Source organism: Perognathus longimembris, chromosome 11 (assembly GCF_023159225.1).
Source record: "Perognathus longimembris pacificus isolate PPM17 chromosome 11, ASM2315922v1, whole genome shotgun sequence".
In the NCBI taxonomy this organism is placed as follows: domain Eukaryota; kingdom Metazoa; phylum Chordata; class Mammalia; order Rodentia; family Heteromyidae; genus Perognathus; species Perognathus longimembris.
The window spans coordinates 47,564,048-47,585,467 of record NC_063171.1 but is presented as its reverse complement, the minus strand read 5'-3'; the positions used below and the strand labels follow the sequence as shown (position 1 = coordinate 47,585,467).

At 39.0% G+C, this 21,420-nt stretch overlaps 2 protein-coding genes across 2 annotated transcripts in view; both read right to left on the bottom strand.

The window, feature by feature from the left end:
• The window catches only part of Slc30a10 (solute carrier family 30 member 10), a 32,025-nt gene extending 21,547 nt beyond the window's left edge, over positions 1 to 10,478 (bottom strand). The window contains exon 1 of the mRNA XM_048357822.1: positions 10,028 to 10,478. Coding sequence (XP_048213779.1) covers positions 10,028 to 10,478 — 451 coding nt within the window. The remainder of the gene's footprint in view (positions 1 to 10,027) is intronic.
• Positions 10,479 to 13,340: 2,862 nt separating this feature from the next.
• Positions 13,341 to 21,420, bottom strand: part of Eprs1 (glutamyl-prolyl-tRNA synthetase 1) — a 66,023-nt gene continuing 57,943 nt past the window's right edge. Inside the window, exons 29-32 of the mRNA XM_048356548.1 lie at positions 20,809 to 20,969; positions 19,326 to 19,404; positions 13,785 to 13,849; positions 13,341 to 13,690 (exon numbers count right to left, since the gene is read on the bottom strand). Of these exons, the coding sequence (XP_048212505.1) occupies positions 13,540 to 13,690; positions 13,785 to 13,849; positions 19,326 to 19,404; positions 20,809 to 20,969 (456 nt within the window). The 3' untranslated portion in view covers positions 13,341 to 13,539. The remainder of the gene's footprint in view (positions 13,691 to 13,784; positions 13,850 to 19,325; positions 19,405 to 20,808; positions 20,970 to 21,420) is intronic.

Sequence of the window (21,420 nt, the reverse complement as noted above, 5' to 3'; positions counted from 1 at the left end):
TATTAACAAAAAATATGCATTTCAACATTTAAAGACTGCTTTACAGCTCATCTAAGGACTCATTCGTGGCCTCCTTTCATCCTTGCCCTTTCTCAGAGTCAGGACCACTTCTCTTCTCTGGAGCACACTCAGCTCTTCTGAGAGTTAAATTCCTATAGAGACCTACACTCCTGATCCATGAGGAAAGTTAATTGAAACAGGCTCTACCCTGTGAGGAGGATCTGGAACTGTATAGATAATTCTAGAATGCACTGTGATGAAGCTCCCTGTCACAACATATCTAAACCATACCCCTTAATATCTGTAATAAAGTTTATATTTTGCTGCCAGCCATATCAAATCTATCAATTGCTTCCAAACCTAGGAAAGTGAGAAAGAGGTATTATTTACAAGACTCCTATATGATGAGTTCCCACAAACCTTAAGAAAGATACGTGATTATCCAGAGGTCAAAGAAACACAGGGACTGCATTTCTGGTGCGATTCAGGCAGACACTGTCATGAAGGGTGCTTCACAAGCATTTTGATGTTGGAAAGTCACAGCAGCTATTGCACCTGCAACTATTTTAACAGGCCTTCGTGTGCATCAGTGTTTGGGAGTGGGCTTTACTAGGTGTTTCAGACCTAGGTGCATAAGATATGAAGGAGAGTAATGTGCTCACAAAAACGACAGGCAGATTGAGCTAGAGGAAGGTAACTCTTCCTTTAAGGGTAGAAAGAAGAAAAAGAGAGGAAATGTTCCCACATCCAAGCATTCTTGTGTGTGTTGTTTATTTGTGGAGGGGGTGTTATTCTAAACACTCTTAACAGGAGTATTAGATTAGATCAGATCAGGGGACTAGGAATCAGGGAAATCTTTCAGAGGCAGAAGACCATTTCTCAGAGCTGTCAAGGGTCTAGAATGCAGCTTCTTCACCACCAGAGGGAACCCTAACTAGGAAGCTATTAAAAGTCATCTTCCTAAAGTTGTGATTGCTGTCAAAAACAAACACACTTGGGACACAGCTCCACTGTCCCATGAATGTCCCATCATTGTGTGTTGAATGTGTTGAGAGCAAGCCATTTGTTTCTTTAGTTCCCAGACCTCAAGAAACTGAAGAAGCCATATATGAGGAACTATACCTGAGATGCTTCGTTCATCCTGGACCCATTTAAGATGGCAAGACCTTGCCCTGCATGTGGAGCTGATTGATACCACATTGCATGAGCTTTTAGGGATTTTAGAGAGATGAGTCTATGTTGCATGTGGAAATGAGGTGAACTGTGACCTGAGGAAAACTTGGGTGTCATGTTTCTAAACAATGGCTATAGTAATATCTTCAATTCTATATGTTCTTCTACAGGATGACCTTGATGTGCCCTCCACCCAGAGGAAAACTAAATGAAAATCAAAGCCTTTGAGGTGCATTCCTATAATATCTACATACAGGAAGCTGAGGCAGGAGGATTTTGCATTTGCTACCAATCCAGGCTACCTGGTGAGACCCTGTCTCAAAAACAAAATGAGCCAAGCACCCATGGCTCATGCCTGTAATTCTAGCTACTCAGGAGGATGAGATCTGAGCATTGCCAGTCAAAGCAAGCCAAGGCAGGAAAGTCCTTGAGATCCTCATCTCCAGTTAACCCCCAGAAAACTACAAGTGGTGCTTTGGCTCAAAGTGGTAGAGTGCTAGCCTTGAGCACAAAAGCTCAGGGACCACCCCTAGGGTCCTGAGTTTAAACCCCACCACCACCACCAACAACGACGAAAGAAACAGAACAAAACAAGAAATAGAATTAAGACTTTAAGGAGAGATACAGGGAAGAAAAGATACATTGAAGACCAGACCAATGATAGTTTGAATCAGGCCTGGGTTCGATTTTTTTATTTAATTGCAAAATGCCTTTTGAGTGAGATTATCCAAGTCAGAGGGGTGAGACTTGTTTGGATGAGTTGTTTTTGGCAGACCCTTAAAACATTCCCTTCATTTCTCTCACTGTGATGAGAACAAAAATCTATGTTTGAAAAATAAATGGCCCAGAAAACAATGGACAAGTAAAGGAAGACAATCCAACAAAAACACCAGCTTTACATGTGGTGAAAAAGGAAAGGGACCAACTTAAGGACTTAACCATTAAGCTATTAATAATGCAACTAAATCTTCGGGAGAGGAGACACAAGAAACTATCTTAGGATATATAAAAATAAAATGGAAATTTGACAACTGAAATATACAATAACATGAATAAAAACCCAATGGATGATCTCAATAGAAGAGTGAAGATGAAATCATAGAAAGTACCCCATGTGAACAACATAAAAAGAGGGGGGGGGGAAGAAGGGTGGGAAAGAAGGAGGGAGAGAAGGAAGGAAGGAAGGAAGTCAGTTTCAGGGACCTATGTGGCACTAATAATTATAAATGAAGAAAGATAAAAGGAAACAGAAAGGAAAGTTTCTTCACTTGCACTGGTAAACAATTGACACATTATTAGTGTGTTGTAAGTTACATATGAGTAATGTCACATCTAAAGCAACTACTAACAAGACAATCTCAAGAGTTACTAAAAAAAATGTGACAGGAGAGCCAAGTGCCAGTGGCTCACACCTGTAATCCTAGCTACTCAGAAGGCTGAGATCTGAGGATCATGGTTCAAAGCCAGCCTGGGCAAGAAAGTCCAGGAGACTCTTATCTCCAATTAAACAGCAGAAAACCACAAGTGGCCCTATGGCTCAGAGTGGTAGAGCTCTAGTCTTGAGCAAAAGAGCTCAGGGATAGCACCTAGGCCCAAAGTCCAAGCCCCATGGGCTAACAACAACAACAAAAAGTAGCAACAGAAAAATTAGAATGGAATTCTAAAAATCAAGGAAAGCAAGAAGAGGAAAACAAGTAAAAACCAGAAGGAACAAATACAAATAGAAAGTAACTATCAAACTTACACCCTATCATCCAACAATTGTATTAAATTAAAGTGGTGTAAAATACCAGTTAAAATAAGCAGAAAGGCTAAGAAAACATGACTCTATAATAACATAATAATTATAATATATCTAATATAATTACACATAATATACTAATATAACATATATAATGCTAGAATATAATTATAATTATTATAAGAACCTAAGACCATGTAATTAGAGAAACAAACTACTGCCATATGTAACAACTTTAATGAATCTTAAGAGTTTATGCTGGAAGAGAAAAGCCAATCTCAAAGGTCACCTATGCACATTCCATCTGTGTAATTAGATTACAAAAGAGGAAAGCAGACTGGTGGTTTCTAAGACACAAAGCTGAGGAGTAGGGAGTGTGTGTGACAGTAAAAGGGCAGGATGAGGGAGGGACATCTCTGGTGACCTAATATGATAATGGTTATACAAATCTACATTTGACAAAATGGCATAAAAGCTCACACTGTACAAATGCCCATTTCTTTATCCATGTCATACCATAGTTTCATCGGGGCAAACTAGATAAAAGGTATTAGCTTTGAATTTGCCTTATAACATAGTGTGAATCTAAATTTATTTCAATATAAAACTTGCAAAAGCTATGGGCAAGTTAATGAGCACCAAAGTGCTCATTATGAGCAAAGAGGAAAGGGATTAGTGAGGAAAAATATGAAGAACTATGTATATACTGTATTTTTCTGGATGGATAATATGAAAAATCCTACAGGGCATGGAAGATATAAGCAGATCTAACATATAACTAACATTGAACAAGGAAAAGATAGAAGGAATTGGATTGGGGTGCAAAACTAGAGTCAATTATATCTTAAAAACAAACAGGGGCTGGGAGTATGGCCTAGTGGCAAGAGTGCTTGCCCCGTATGCATGAAGCCTTGGGTTCAATTCCCCAGCACCACATATATAGAAAATGGCCAGAAATGGCGCTGTGGCTCAAGTGGCAGAGTGCTAGCCTTGAGCAAAAAGAAGCCAGGGACAGTGCTCAGGCCCTGAGTCCAAGCCCAGGACTGGGGAAAAAAAAAACAAAAACATATTTCCAATTGATAAATGCTGTAAGTACTTAGATTTGAAGAGCTGCTATTCCTGTGAAGTAAAACCCTCACAGATCTGAAGTAAAGAGAACTTTTTTTTCCTATCTACTACTAAGAACATACATCTTAGAGATGTCACTGCAAATAAAGGCAAGAATACAGATTCTACTGTATCAAAAATTACTTCCTCAGAGTTCTGTGAAGATAATCTCTTAGATGTAGATAATAAATAAACAGGGCCTGGACTTTGGAAGGCATTCCAAGAAAGAGAAGTCTCTGTAGATATTATTGCTTCTCACAAAGGATGTTGGTAAAACTTGAGTATGTCAGTCATCACGGTTGTCTCCAGTGTTTTTTTAAACAGCACCATGACAACACTAACATTTCTATCAACAAAGAAACAGCAAACCACAACTAGAAATGCATTATCTACTTCTTGTAAACACTTGACCATTAAGAACACCAAAATGATTTCAGTCCCCCACCTTCCCAGAATATTCTAGCACCAGCTTTGCATTAGCTGTTGGACATTTGATTTTTTTGTCTGTAACTTGAAAGGGTCTAATATACATACTTTATTTCCACATGATCATTTTTTAAAAATGTCTTGCTCTATTGCCCAGGTTGGTTTTGAAAGAGAGATGATTAAACTCTCCTACCATGCCAGGCACCAGTGGCTCATAGCTGTAATCCTTGCTGCTCAGGAGGCTGAGATCTGAGGATCAGAGTTCAAAGCCAGCCCCAGCAGGACAGTCTCTGAGACTCCTATCTCCAATTAACCACCAGAAAGCCAGAAGTGGTGCTGTGGCTCAAAATGGTAAAATGCTAGAATGATTTGAACAAAAAAAAAAACTCAGGGACAGAGGCCTGGCACTGAGTTCAAGCCCCACAACGAATCAAAAGAAAACCACAACAAATCTCTTATGAGATAGATGCTATGATCCATGAGGGTTATGCATTCTTATCACTGGATCGTCCTGTGGGAGCTAATTAATCAAGACTAAGGACGGGACTGTACTCTGAAAATAGTGGCTAGTGTCAAATTTAGAACCCCGCAAGGGATACTTTTGGGAATATTGATTGCACATTTCCAGTCATCCCAATTCTGCCTGTGAACTAGAAAGAGAAAGAGTGCAGGAGATAGGTGCCTAAGAAACCTTCCCTTTTCCTATTCAAAATGTTTTATTTAGCTTTGCAGATCCCCCTACTTCCCACCTCTGATCTCTGCCTGCTTCAGCCTCCTGAGGGTTAGGGTTCAGGCCTTTTCCACCAGGTTTGTGTAGGGTTTGGTTTGTTGTTGTAGTTGTTGTTTTTGGTGTCCTTGTTTTTTTTTTGTTTCATGTTTTGTTTTGAATTCTGGTATTGGGCTTAAACTCAGGACCTGGGTGCCATTCCTTAGCTCTTTTGCTCAAGGCTAGCACTCTATCACTTGAGCTATAACTCCACTTTTGGCTTTTTGGGTGGTTGACTAGAAATAAGAATCTCTCCAGTTTGTTTGCCCAGCTGCCTTCAAACCACAATACTCTAATCTCAGCCTCCTGAGTAATTAGGATTACAGGGATGGACCATTAAGACTAGGCATGTATAGGTTTGTTTTGTTTTGTTTTGGTTGTTATTATTTTGTCAGTCATAGGTGCTGAACTCAGAGCCTGGGTGCTTTCTCTAAGTGGTGTTTTTTGTTGTTGTTGTTGTTTTTACTCAAGGGTAGATGTTCTATCCCTTTGAGCCACAGTGTCACTTCTGATTTTTGAGTGGTTAATTGGAAATAAGAATCTCCTGGGACTTTTCTGCCCAGGCACCATGATCCTGGTGCCTGGCTTGTACAGATTCTTTCCTTTTTATTGGGGGGTGGTGGGGGGGGCAGCACAAAATAAAGGGCTGTAGAGCTAGGTGCCAGAGGTTCATGTCTGTAATCCAAGCTACTCAGGAGGCTGAAATCTGAGGATCACAGTTGAAAGCCAGCCAGGGTAGGAAAGTGCTTTGAGCAAAAGTCCAGAATTAAAGCCCCAGGACCAGCAAAAAAAAAAAGGGGGGGGGCAGGGGTGTAGGCATAGCCCAACATTAAAAGTGCTTGCCTAACAGGTATGAGACCCTGAGTTCAAATCCCTCTATTGTCTGAAAAAGGAAGGAAAAAAGACAGGGAGGAAAAGAAAAACAAAAGTATTAAGAAAACAAACTCCAAATGAAACAGGTTTAAAGTTCAAAATGTTGATGGTTCTGTACACATTTGGGAGAGTGAAAAAAACAGTAAAAGGAGTAAACAGCTTACATCCAGGTCTCACAAAACATGCATCACCGACCAGTTTTCTCTTTCCTTCCCTCCTTTTCTTTCTTCCTTCATGCCTTCCTTTTTTTCCTTCCTTTTCTTTCTTCTTTCATTTATTTCCCTCCTCCCCTCCTGTTTTCTGCCTTCCTTCCTTTTCTTCTCTTTTTCTTTTGTTTTCTTTCTTGCTTTCTCTTTGCTTCTCCTTTTTTCATCTTTCATTTTCTTCCTTACTTCCCCTTTCTCCTTTCTATCTTCCTTTCTTCTTTCTCTTTATTTTCTTTTGTTCCCCCCACCCTTTCTTTCTCCCTCTCTCCCCCTATGTCTCACTAACATAGCCCAGTTTGGCCTCAAATTTGAGGTTCCCCTGCCTCTACCTCCTAAATGCTGAGATTACAGTCATGTTTTTCCAAATATTCTTTTTTGTCTCCATGGTTTTAAAAATGCACTTGACTCTGTATGTCTGCCTAAGTTACTCCAGGAATCCCAACCATGTCAAAAGCCTTACCTGTATATGCATTGTGGGTAATATCTCAAGTCAGTGGCCTTGATTACTATTATTATTATTAATTTTACTTTTCTGTAATCCCAAACAACAAGCATAACTAAAACCAATACCCACAGCACACAAATAAAACAAAGTAGTAAAAGATATACAGAACCAGGGAGACTGTAGTCAGGAGGTCCCTAGCTATAGATCCCACAATGATGATGGATTAATGCATTGTGAACTAAACCAGCTGGTATCAGTTCTCTAGTTGATGGGCACCTCAAAGTACTTCAAGCTGAGGTTCTATATGCATGGAGTTATCTTAAAATTAAGATGAATCTTTTGAAGTCAAGAACCATTTTTCTCCCCTCATCTGTGCTCCATGCCTAATACCACAACATTCTGAAGGCGAAGGCAGGAGAATCATGAGTTCCAGGAAAACTTGGGGTACACAGTAAGACCTTGTTGCAAATATAAACAAAGAATTCTTTTCTCCCTTAGAGATTATTATGCATGGATTAATTATATTTCCTACTGAAATGTGAGCTAATTCTTAGTAGGTTAATGTTAATTTATGAGATTCATTTGACCTACATATTTACTTTTTAAATGATGAGGTTTAGAAGCAGAGCCAGTGGCTCATGCCGATAGTCTTAGCTACTCAAGAGGCTGAGATCCAGAGGATTGTAGGTTTGAATCCAGTCCAAGCACCAAAGTAAGTGAAGCACCATCTCAAAAAAAAAAACATTAAAAAGCTGAGCTGGAAGCATGGCTCAAGTAGTAAAGCTCCAGCAAACCAAGTCATTCAAGAAAACTCTAGGCCATGAGTTCAAAATCCAGTACCAAGGGCTGAGAACGTGGCTTAGTGGTACAGGGCTTTCCTAGCATGCATGAAGCCCTGAGTTCAATTCCTCAGTACCACATGAACAGAAAAATCCAGAAGTGGTATGTGGCTCAGATGGTAGAGAGTGCGAGCTTTGAGCAAAAGAAGCACAGGGACAGTGCTCAGGCCCTGAGTTCAAGCCCCGGGACAAGCCAAACAAACAAACAAAACATCTAATACTAAAATACAACAGACTGTGATTCAAACAAAATAGTTAATACTTACCTATAGATATAAATGGTAACATGCTAAACAGTTGTCCTAAAACTACTTAGAAAAAATAAAGACTGAAATATCTAATCAAAGAATTCAGCAACACTAAAAGATGCCAAAATGGTCACATAATATAGAACACCAGTCTTAAAGCTTTGGCTCTATATGCAAAGTATCCATCAATACACTTAGTTATTAAAGAAGAATACAATGTATTATCATGTATTCTACAAGAAGAGAGACTCATGTGGTCAGTCAGGGTGAAATATTTTCCTTACGCCTCTTAACTGTTACCTCAGCAATAACATAAACACTAGAAAGCACTGTTTCCCAAAGGAAAAGTGAACTAAGAGCTGTCTGATAAAAATTCAGCTTATAGAATAAAACTATGAATGTAGTTTTAACTATGTCTGAGTCAGAGCTCTGACCTGAATGGCTCTGTTAAATGCTGGCTTTGTTTGGATTAAGTAATATTGTCTTTTAAAAAATAGGATGTTTTAACTTCTTTTTTTTTTTTAAATGCCAGGTTTGGGGCTCGTACTCAAGCCCTGGGCACAGTGCTGAGCAGTTTTTGCTCAAGGCCAGTGCTCTACCACTTAAGCTCCAATTCTGACTTTCTGATGGTTAACTGTAGATAAGAAGCTCACAGACTTTCCTGTCAGGCTTTGAAACATGATCTTCAGATCTCAGCCTCCTCAGTAGCTAGGATTACAGGCGTGAGCCACCAGCATCTGGCAAAAAACCTATTTTTGAGAGTTAATAAAGACCTAGACTCTAGTTTCTCCTCCTTTGTTTTTTGGCAATACTGGAATTTAAATTAGATTCAAGTTACTTAATTGACTCCCTTTACGTTCAGCACACAACACCGATGCTCTCATAACATTTTGTATTGGTAGAAAAGATAACATAATTTAAAACTGACTTAATAATGGTATCAGAGACAGAAGGATGACACTGAAGAATGCAAACAGGAAAAAATCATCAGTATTAGTAAGAAAAGCCTTGGATATATTTTTGAATTTTTCATATATATATAATTTTAAGTCACTTTACAGCAATAAAGTGAAGAAACATAGTTCCATCTCACAAAGAAGCTACTGTTTGTTTGTTTGTTTTTCAGTAGTGAGGCTTAACTCTGGGCCTGGGCGCTGTCCCTGAACTCTTCAGCTCAAGGCTAGCACTCTACCACTTGATCCATAGCACCACTTCCAGTTTACTGGTTAATTGGCGATGAGTCTCTCAGCCTTTCCTGACAGGGCTGGCTTTGAACCTAGATTCTCAGATCTCAGCCTCCTGAGTAACTAAAACTATAGGCTTAAGCCACTGGTGCCCAGCTAAGAAGCTACTTTTTAGATTTAATGTTTTCTGGGGCTGGGGATGTGGTTAAGGGGTAGAGTGCTTGCATAGCATGCATGAAGCCTTAGGTTCGATTCCTCAGCACATCAACAGAAAATGCCAAAAGTGGTACTGTGGCTCAAGTGTTAAGAGTGTTCGCCTTGAGCAAAAGGAGCTCAGGGACAGTGCCCAGGCCCTGAGTTAAATAAAGCCCAGGACTGGCAAAAAAGAAAAGAAAAAAAAATAGATTTACTGTTTTCTTCCAAGATTTAATTCAATCTGGTAACAGATGACCCAGTAACTTTGGTATCCACTCTTAAGTCCTTTTTGAGGATTCACAGGTACATTGTTTTCCTTTTACTCGCAGAGAATATATGCCTACAATAAATAAGTGCAAATATTCCTGGTCAGAAACCACATCATCTTTTATGCCTCCCCTCTCCCCGTTTTACATAGCATTCATTTACAATGTTACTAGAGTTTATCAGTTAGAGATGCAGCCCCTCTTTCTTAGAATTTAAAAATTCAAACACAGCCATGTCACATCTGAGGAGACTTTTTATGATGCCACATGCATTTTCTTTCCAATCGCTCCATGTACACTTCTAGTCAGTGCCTTTGCTTCCTTTCTTCTGGTCTGAACATAGTTTCATTCTTTCAGAAGAAAAACGTCCGCCCATGCTAACAGCCTGAAAAGCCAGACTGAAAGCAACTCTTCTATGAAAGACCTACTGTAAAATCACAAGTACAAGAGACCCACCCAGTGAGTAGGGCCTCTCTAGATAGGCGCCCCAGAGGCCCCTGAACACAACATCTGCCAGAATTTGCTGTAACTTTGCCACCACCATCTGAGGAGCCTTACCTGTTTTGGTGTTGCTCTGAGGCCTGGGCGTTGTACAGTAACAGCAGTCCAAGAAGATGACATAGTTAAGAACATTGAAGACCAGCCCAACGATTCCAGCACCAAGCACCAGCAGGGCTCTCTCTGTCTTCTGGGGATTGATATACCTCTTGATGGCTTCAACCAGGATGCTGAACATGAGGGCCACAGCGAAAACACTGTTGCCAAACGCTCCCACCACATCGGCCCGAAGAAAGCCAAATGTGCTCTTCTTGTGATATTTTACATTGCTAGCCCTGACACCAAAAAATCCTATGATCATGGACAGAAGGTGGGAAAGGACGGTAAACGCATCGGAAGCCAAAGAGAGGGAGTTGCCTATGTGAGCGATCACTAACTCCATCACGAAGAGGAGGATGCTGACCACACACATGGTGATCAAACGGAAGCTCCTTCCAGAGTATCGCCCCATAGCAGCGCAGTGTTCTGAAAGTTTCTCCTCTGTTTCTCAGGAAGGCTGAGCGCTTAGGAGAGCAGCCACAGATATACTGATAACAGTGCCTGGCTAATTCACCCCTTCAGCCTTTCAGTGTTTGTCATATTTGGAAATCATCTTTTATAGGCCACTATAAAGCTATAAAATAGTTTAAAGGGCAATTAAGCAAGAAATGTCACGTGAGCAAGGGTTTGTAGAAAGGGAAGACACTGACTTCCGATATGGACTTGAGACATTTGTTTGGTTGCATGTTTGTTTCCTTACAGAGCTAAATAACTTTCAATTGTAGCTTATGGGTATCTATGGGCTTAAGTTCTGCTCCATGCATGCAACAGTATCAGTAGTGAAGTAAGTCATTTGATATCAACAACCATGCCTTGACCTTCTGATATGTAAGTGGTTTTGAATGCCATCTACTGTGTGAAACAAGGAATACTGGAGGCCACTAATTTGGAAACAGAGCTATATAGTAAGTGAAAACCAATGCTAAAGCTAGAGTGGTATTTCCACAGCTTTGCCCACTGGCCTGGAATAAACCAACTACCCTACTTCCAGTCTTTATAAATGAAACAAGAAAAACATTCTTCTCGTTGAGGCATGGCGATGCATTTTTAAACTGGAGGAGCTCCAGACAATCTCTCATAGTTTCAGGATAAAAGACAAAAATAATGATGCAAGGAAGTTTTGGTTTAAAAAAAAAATACTAAGATCTGCCGGGTGCTGGTGGCTTACACCTGTAATCCTAGCTACTCAGGAGGCTGAGATCTGAGGATCACTGTTTGAAACCAGTCTAGGCAGGAAAGCCTTTGAGACTCTTATCTTCCATTAACCACAAAAAAGCCAGAAGTGGAGCTGTGGTTCAAGTGGTAGAGCACTAGCCTTGAGCAAAAATTAGAAAACAAAAAAATCCAACACTTCAGCTTCTAATTGCTTTCCTGAATACTAATAAATTTGTTAGAGGATAAAACGACTACTTTAAAGTTATATATTAGGAATAACTCCCAGATGATCCTATGTCACAATAGCTATTATTATGTGTTAACTGTTCTACCTTATACTATGAAGTAGAGGAACTCTGTAATATGTATTAGACTTCTTCCCCTTTAATAAGCAGTTTACATTGCTTCTAAGGATGGAAGAGTAGTGAAGAATTGCCATCAATCATGAAACTGATTCAGATTTAAAAGAGGTGGCTCAAATATTTCACTTGACCCCACTCACAGTTAGAACATTATTCCTAAAGCATACTGTAGTTCGTATGCTTTCAAGCAACTATTTCCTATCAATGTAAGAACAGTTCCTGTTTCTCATACAAAGCATGTACGTTCCTGCCTTTGAATCTTATTCCCTCTGCCTGAAACATTTTTCTTCCTCTATTTACATTGAAATTCTATTCATCTTTCAAAATTACTCAGAATTCAAGACCTTTTGTGTTTTTTGCCAGTCCTGGGGCTTGAACTCAGGGCATGAGCACTGTCCCTGGCTTCTTTTTTTTTTTGCTCAAGGCTAGCACTCTACCACTTGAGCCACAGCACCACTTCCAGCTTTTTCTATGTATGTGGTGCTGAGGAATCGAACCCAGTGCTTCATGTATATAAGGCGAGCATTCTACCATTAGGCCATATTCCCAACCCAGAATTCAAGACCTTTTGGAGCAATTTCCTTTACTGATGTTTTTCTTACTGCCAACATGGAAAGCTATATTGGAATGGAGTGCTGAGGAAGAATTTACCAAGGAGACTAGAAATTACAGGTGAAAAGTATCCCAGGAAGAGAGACATAAATGGGAAACAGCAGGAGGCCCTACATGGTTGGGTTGCAAAAATAATGAGAGTCTGTTGAGGCAGGCAAGTGATGGCAAGCCACAAAAGGATTTCAAGGAGTAAGCCAAAAAAAAGACAAACACCCATGGAAATATAGAGACTGGCCCAGAGATTCACAGATAAATCTATGGAAGGGGAAGATGTAAAACACATCAACCTAACAGCTGTTTATGTTGCTGGCCAAGGACTATGGATGTCAGTGTAAGAGTAGCTGCCTAGGATGACTCGGGTTTCCGGTTCCAGTTTACAGGGTCAAAGCTGTCCTTCCAGGCAGGAAAGACTGGGATAGAGAGTGAAATAAGACTTTGGAGGCATGCTAACTTAAAAGTGTTAATGGAACATAGATACTTCAGTGTAATTAGAACAGTTCTAGAGCTCAGACCTGGAGATACAAATGTTAAGAGTTATTGGCCTATTAACGCTGTTTCAAACTGTGAGATAAGATGAGGTTGATGAGGCAGTATGAGAAGGGAAAGTATGGGTGTTTAATATACAAATACATAAGCAGCAGGCAAAGGTTTCAGAACTAAGAAAATGTCAGAGGTAAAGGGGCAAGTCACAGAAATAATTATAATAAAGAATATCATATGCAGTAGTGATTTAGCAAGCCAAGAATAAGTGAACCTTCGCTCTGACCTGGGGTATCCTCGCTGATTTCTGTGAAAAGCATCACAGTAAGGGCAAAAGAAGGGCAAAGGAAGATGGAAAGAAAGAAGAGAAGGGATGATTGTTCCTTCACAAATCAGAACGTGACTTCTGAAGACCCAATGGTAACTAAAGAGAGAGAGAAGCTCAAGGAAAAGCTTTATTATTATTCATTTGTGGTTTTTGTTTTTTAAACACAGAACTCAAGGTGATTTTAAGTTTAGTATTAGAAACCAAAGAAGGAGTGCTTCAAGATGTAAGTCAGGACAATGGATAGACCGACCTAACCTAATTTTCAATGATTCATATCCTGATAGAAATTTGTGCATGTAATTTAGGTATTTCCGAGAGAAAAGAATACACGGAGTTGTATTAGTTCATGGTATTTATTACTAGAGTTGTTTACAGAAAAACCTTTTCATGGTTAATTTGTTCATAAGAATAGTTATTTATCCATGTGACCTCCTTTTAGAACTTTTATTTAAAAAAACCAAAAAACTGTATCTGAGAAGATTAGTGTCAACTTGTTAAAAAGTAAGGAGGACTGGAGAGCAACTTGGTTTTATCTTTCAATAACTCCGACCAAACAAAGTGTAGAACTTGGCAGGGTTCTTGCCACAGATGCACTTGGCTCCAGGTTGCAGCTCACGCAGTGGCTTGAAAGGGATACAAAGGCTTTTAGCCCCCATGGATGGAGCACCAGGTTCAAGATCCTGATCCCTGGAAATAAACAAGAATTCCAGTCACCCATGCTGGATAATGCATTCTCTCCCAAATGCAAGACCTCACAAGCATATTAGTTAATCATTATTACCTGGCAGTGGTCTTTTTGATCCAGTCTTCACAGTCAATTTCCCCACAGAATGGAATCTGAGCAATCTAATAAGAAAAGGAGACATGTTCAGTATTTCTAACCCTGCTCTATCTGTACGATTTAAGTTTTCTCCATAATTCATAAGCAAAATGTGTTGGCTCCCAGCCTCTTTCCAGCCACAGTACTTAGAATCTTGCTCAGAATTTTCTTGCACTGCTATCAAAAATCCAAACTCAGGTGGGGCTGGAAATATGGCCTAGTGGTAGAGTACTTACCTCACATACATGAAGCCCTGGGTTCGATTCCTTAGCACCAATAAACAGAAAAAGCCACAAGTGGCACTGTGGCTCAAGTGGCAGAGTGCTAGCCTTGAGCAAAAAGAAGCCAGGAACAGTGCTCAGGCCCTGAGTTCAAGCCCCAGGACTGGCAAAAAAGAAAAAAGAAAAAAGATCCAAATTCAGAATTAAGACACACTGAAGGAATCTCCCAAAGTCCTAATATACTGACTGCAAAACAGCAAACTCAGCAGAACCTTACCAGATAAGGACTAATGCCCATTCTATCCACCTGATGGTTACTGGGAAGATAAACAGGAGATGATACTACAAAGAGTGGTTTTTATAGTGATGTTAAAAATAGCAACAATCAGGCAGGAAGACCTCACTTTTATCACAATGTTTCTGACATGCTAAGTGAATAATTAATGTCCAAGATCTTGTGAGAGCAAAAAACCTCATTCTGTAGCTGGGTGCCAGGGACTCTTGCCTGCAGTTGTAGCTACTTAGAAGGCTGAGAACTGAGGATTATGGTTTAAAGCCAGGCTGGGAAGGAAAGTCTGTGAGATTCTTATCTCCACTAAAATGCAAATAAATAAATAAAGCTATTAGTTGAGCTGTGGCTCAAGTGATGAGTGCTAGCCTTGAGCAAAAGGTTAGGGACAGAACCCAGAACCTGAGTTCAAGCCCCAGGACTGGCACCAAAAATAAACAAACAAAATCATTCTGCATATCGATTTAAAAAAAAATCATGTTGAATAATGGGCAAAATCAAGACACTTAAGAGTCTGTCTTAATTTTGAAACTTCATTTATTCAAAAATCTTTAGACCTGCGGTTTTTCGCAATAAAATTTAAAGTTTCGACTAGACCAGCAAGAATTCTCCTAGTTTTTTCATGTGTCTACGACAAATGAGATCTGCAATAACAATTGTAGGATAGCCCTCCCTGCAAATCCTGATTCATGTTAATGATGAGAAGAACACCATTATTAGCACATCAGAAATTAACAAGCAGCTGATGGCAATCTACAGCTCTATGAAAGGGAGATCTGAGAACTATCAGAAGTAATTCCAATGTCCCTAGTTTCCTCACCAACTCTTCATCAACTTATCCCAGACACATGTTCCACACTTAAATTCCGAGTTCCTCTGCACAACTTGCCTATAAACCCTTGTTAGGAGGCTGAGGCAGGAGGACCATGAATGTGAGGCCAGCCTAAGTTACAAAGTGAGACCTTGTCTCAAAGCAAACAAAAAATGGCAACACAAAATAATAGTTACTCTGCAAACCCTTCTTTATACTTGGAATGTGGTTAAACATGCTTGAAAAGGCTTCTCTATTAAATAAAAGTAAATTGAGATTAGGAAATTACAGAAAAACTAGTACATTAAGTGAATGTTAACATGGGGGAAGACAAAAGGATAGTTAACCAAAACTCTTAGTTCATTCAGTACAATATATCACTCTAATTTCCAGCTTATACACTGCTTTTCTAAGCTACATTAAGATAATAAAGAGGCGATACATTTCTAGGTAAGTCTTTGAAAGGTTTGGAGAGGAGTGGGAGAAAAATGGCAGAGATTGGCTAGAATAAACATCTGGTCTAATTTCAATAGAAATTGTTGGTGCAATGAAAGCTAAAGCAAAAACAACAACAACAACAACAACAACAACAACAAAACAAAAAACCCAGAGATACAAATGAAAATAACAGTTCCTTCTATTGAGATTTAACAAACAAAAAAGCATGATAAAATGTGCATTCATAAAATATGATTGGACAGCACCCCGGTCCTGGGCTCAAGCCCCATAACTGACAAAAAAAAAAAAAATCATAATAAAGCTGAGAGTGTAGCTTAGCAGGTTTGTCTAGGATTTGGAAGACCATGGATTTGATCTTTAATATCACAATGGATATATGTATATGTATGGATGTATAGATATATGGAATTCATGGCAAAAGATACAATAGGGGAAAAACTTTCACCTCTGACTTCAATCATGCAGTTGAAAACCATTAAGGACTTAATTATAAAGAAAAATAAATTTAAATCTGTTAACTTTAACAATTTTCTTCTTCCCTAAAAAAAATACTAAGGTGATCTGTATCTCTAAAATAAAATTTAAAAATGTAAAATAGTTGTAGCATATAAACAAATTCAACAGAAGTTTTACTTCCACTCCTAAGTGATAATTTTGCAAAAACTATGCTATAATTCTTTCTAGCTTCAAAGTAATGTTTAGATGAAAAGATTTGAAATTTCTGGCTTTTTGGGCTTGACTTTCATGAATATAAAAAAAGACAATACATATTTTTAGTTATTGAGCTATGAAAAGATTTTTAACTTAATCATTTTTATATTTCTTCTTGTTTTTGTTTGCTGGTCTTGGGACTTGAACTCAGGGCCTGGGCACTCACTGTCCCTGAGCCTGTGCACTCGACCACTTGAGCCACTGCCACTTCCATTTTCCTTTGTTTATGTGGGACTGAGGAATCAAACCCAGGGCGGCTTCATGCATACTAGGCAAGCACTCTACAACTAAGCCACATTCCCAGCCCTATATTTATTTAGGTTTTTTTTTTTTTTTTTTGGTTGGTCATTGGGCTTGAACTCTGGGCTTGGGCACTGTTCCTGAGCTCTTCAGCTCAAGCTAGTGCTCTACCACTTTGAGCCACAGCACCACTTCTGATTTTCTGGTGGATAATTGGAGACAAGTCTCATGGATTTTCTTGCCTGGGCTGGCTTTAAAACCTCAATCTTCAGCTCTCAGCCTCCTAAGTAGCTAGGATTACAGCCATGAGCCACAGGTGCCCAGCCCTATATTTATTCTTAAAAATACATTTTTGTAGTATATAATGTCAGAAACCTTTTAGAAGTAGTGGCACATGCCTATAATCACAGTGGTGGAAGCAAGAAGATGCTGAGGTCAAGGCCAGTCTCAACAAAGTTATTAAGTCTCTAACAAAAAAACCAAAAAGTAGAACCAAAAAAGTTCAACTGGTTCAGCACATGCCCAACCTGGGCAGATGTAGTTCTCAATTCCTAGTACCAGAAACAGTTTTTAGAAGACAATGTTAATGACAAGAAACAGAAATATTGAAAAATCATGAGATCAACAAAATTAACTACTATTAATATATAACAATAAATCACATATGTACATAGCCTTTGTTTTTCATTGACTTAAGCTCCTTCCTTTGGAAAAAGTATCAAAATCAAACTATAAATCAAATGTCTTTTTTTTCCATTTACAGCAACAGACAAAGAGTAGAAAAAATAAAACTTTCACCTACATTAAAGTTCCAAAGATCCTGTTCTTCTCTTCCCTTCCCAGTAAATACAACTTTATTTACAACAGCCTCAAAGGTTGCTTGACAGTCAACACATCTAAGCTGACCCACATGAAGTGAGATGGAACTGACTACTGAATACAAAGGACAAGATTGGCTTTCTGGTCCTAAGTGCTCTTTGTACATACCATTAAAACACTATGTTCTACTTTAGAAGAAGTAATCCATTCTAATAATAAAAATTAAAATTTGTGCAATAATTTATTAATAACAGGATAAAAGATATGACTTCCATTAATACCTTTTGAGATTCATTTCTTTGAAATGAATGGATTAACTAAGTTACCCTATTGATTTATTAACGCTTATGCAATTTCTCTAATAGACTATGCTGTAAAAGTGATTAACATTTCTATAGTAAAAGGAAATTTTATATAAAAATTTATGGAGCAAAAGGAAAACAATCATAAATAAATGTTAAAGAAAGGAAAACTACATGAGTTGACTATCTAATCTCTAGCCTTCTATTAAAAGTATACCATTTGAGTCAAGGGAAAAATTACAGAATCCAGGAAGGTAAAAGATTAAAAAGGCAATAAACCAATAATAAAAAGCTAAACATGGAGGAATTATGAATCTGAAGGACATTTTGACAAGATCTATATTGTACTTTTTTTTAGATTAGTAAACTGAGAACCACACAGATTAATACTACCAGCTCATGCAATGAGACATAGTAGCATTCACAAACGAAGTGTTTCCTTATATTCTCAACATTAAAAAAAGTACAAAGGAAAGTACATTAAACTGAACAGGAGAGAGGGAGGGAGTAGAATCTAAGTTCTAGCACCAGATTCAACTCTATGTAGCTTGGGCTAATTCATTTAGACTCTGGCCCATGATGATTTTCTCATTTGTAACCTGGGGACATGGGACTGGTTGCGTACTCAAACATAGAGTAGAATTCTAAAGTCCATAAGTGATTCATTCCAATAATAACCTTGCACATCAGCTTCTTCTTACAAAAATTAAATTTACAACTAGAACAGGTACATATACATAATACACAAAACCAATGAAATCTCAGCCAAAACTACTTAAGTTGAAACAAAAAAACTTTGTAGCTTTTTTTTTTTTCTTTTTTTTTGTTTTGTTAGTCCTGGGGCTTGGACTCAGGGCCTGAGCACTGTCCCTGGCTTCTTTTTGCTCAAGGCTAGCACTCTACCTCTTGAGCCACAGCGCCATTTCTGGCTATTTCATATATGTGACACTGAGGAATCGAACCCAGGGCTTCATGTATATGAGGCAAGCACTCTATCACCAGGTCATATTCCCAGCCCTCTTAGTAGTTTTAAGGAGCCGAAAGTAGCCACTTATTCTAATAGGAAGGCTTAAACCTGAGCAGCATTTTCTTTCATGTTATGCGAAAAAAGCAATTAAGAGCCAGGTAAGTATGTATGCATGTATAGTCAGGGAACTGAAAAAACTGACTTTTAACCTTGTGATACATTTCTGAAGCTAGAAGACTGCATACTATAGGAACAGATACCAAAATGAAATAATCACACAATGAAGTTAGGGTTCATAGCAAACAATGTTTTGTTTTGTTTTGTCAGGCCTGGGGTTTGAACCCAGGGTCTGACCACTGTCCCTGACTTCCTTTTGCTCAAGGTTAATGCTCTACCTCTTGAGCCACAAGCAACTTCAAGCCTTTCCCAGCCCCAAACAAATGTATTTGTACGCAAAATTACCACGCATGAGTTTACAAGTATTAGCCAGAACTTGGGGAAACCAGAGGACTACAACATATAATGTGAAATAATACACAATTCTCTTCTGTGACTGTTGAAAAAAAGGATTCATATCATATGTAAGCTTAATGAGTCATAAAATGTAATTTCAATCCTCAGCACCACAAGGAAAACAAACAAAACAAATTAAAAAAAAAAACCAGTCTCTGGAAATGTCTTACCTTTCCAGAATCCAGTACCTTCTGAAAGTCTTCTAAAGTATTCGCCACAACCATATGAGTCTTAAGGTCTTCACAAGCCCTTCCAAAAGTATTAGAAAATATTTTTTAAATGAGTTTTATAAACATATATAAACAACATTTAATAAACAAAAACCCAAAGCTGGAAGAACTCAACTTGAAAGTAACTCCCTCTCCTAGTGGTGACCTTCAAGGAGATCAGCACCTTACCACAGTGCTGCACGAACCTGAAGGTGTGGGAAGTTTGCCCAGTACACAGGAGGCAACCGTTGCTTTTGTACTGCTATTGAGACTCAACTGAGAAAACATTCTATTCCTGGCTATCCTTCTTCCTACCTGTGGTACATCAAAGCCACTCATTTAGTCACTCATGAGTGGTGATGAAGGAAGAACATTATTGACCATATGAACTCTACACCACAACTAGCTGTCTACCAATTTGCTTCTCCTTCCCCTTCTTGTTACTACAGTGAAATGAGCCTATGCAATGAGATGAGAAAAGTCATATGCAATCCTCAGGCTGAAGCTTGAAGGTAGTATGCATGGCTCCTGAACACCCCCCCTTCCCCACACCCAGACACCAGCATTGTCTAGATAATGATTGTCATCTTGTTTTGCCCATGTAAGTGACCACAGGCCCTAGGAGATGGCAGATTCAATGAAATGAAAAGCAAGGTTTCTGAATAACCAGGGGAAGCAGAACCATCCTGACACACAACACTGACTTCGCATTGTTCAATCAAAGACTACAGAAGTCATTCATTAAGATCTTCAATTTTGTCTGGGCACTGGTAGTTCATGGTTGTAATCCTAGCTACTACAGAGTCTAAGAACTGAGGATCACAGTTTGAAGCCAAACTGGGCAAAAGGCCGTGACACTCTCATCTCCAATTAACCACCAAAAAGCCAGAAGCAGCGCTGTGGCTTAAGTGGTAGAGTACTAGCCTTGAGCCTAAAATCTCAGGGACCATACCCAGGCTCTGAGTTCAAATTCTAAAAGCAGCGCATGCACACGCGCGCACACACACACACACACACACACACACACACACACACACACACACACTCAAATCTCCATGTTGTAATAATAGCTTAGTTTATCTGACTTACATAGAACTTCTATTAAAAGTAACTTAACATACATGAAGCTCTGGGTTTGATTCCTCAGCACCACATATATAGAAAAAGCCAGAAGTGGCACTGTTGCTCAAGTGGTAGAGTGTTAGCCTTGAGCAAAAAGAAGTAAGGGATAGTGCTCAGGCACTGAGTCTAAGCCCCAGGAATGCACCCCCCCCCCCCCACCAATATGCACAATTCAAGATGAAAACATTAAGATAGGCAAAGAAAAAACCTTGGTACTTCAAAAGCAAAGATTACTTTCACTGGGGCCCCTCAAAAATTCCTTATTTTATAGCTCAGAGATTGGTTATTATTTGAAGAGACATAATCAAGTCTAAGAAACTACCTTCTGAAAAGGTTAACTTGGATATCTTCCAAAACAGCTTGAAGTTTACTTTCAGCCTCATTTTCTGCAATTGTTAGCTTTTCTCCAGTATCCCGTCTGACAGCTACAAACTGACAGCTCTTCATATCACGTGGCCCAACTTCAAGTCTAATTGGTACTCCCTATAAAATAAAAAAGGCATAGGTTGGCACATGGTAGTTTTTTTCTAAGTAATTAGTTACTCAATTTACTCATGAAAAGCATGTTTTTCTTTCCAATCACAGCAGAAAATTATTAATGAAACATTTTCAGTTTTTCAGTTCCTGAAACTATCAGAGGGCTACTGAGAATAATTTTGGGAGTTGCTGGGTTCTGGTCTGGCAACCAAACCACATTATACCTGATGTTCTTACTGGAATGAGCACCTATATATAAATTATTCACATAAACACTTCACACATTAATAACTACCAAATGAATAGGAGCCTAGATTTCCTAAACTGTCTTTTGCTACTTAAAAAAAAATTTTTTTTTGCCAGTCCTGGGGCTTAGACTCAGGTCCTGGGCACTGTCGCTGAGCTTCTTTTTGTTCAAGGCTAGCACTCTACCACTTGAACCACTTCCAGCCTTTTC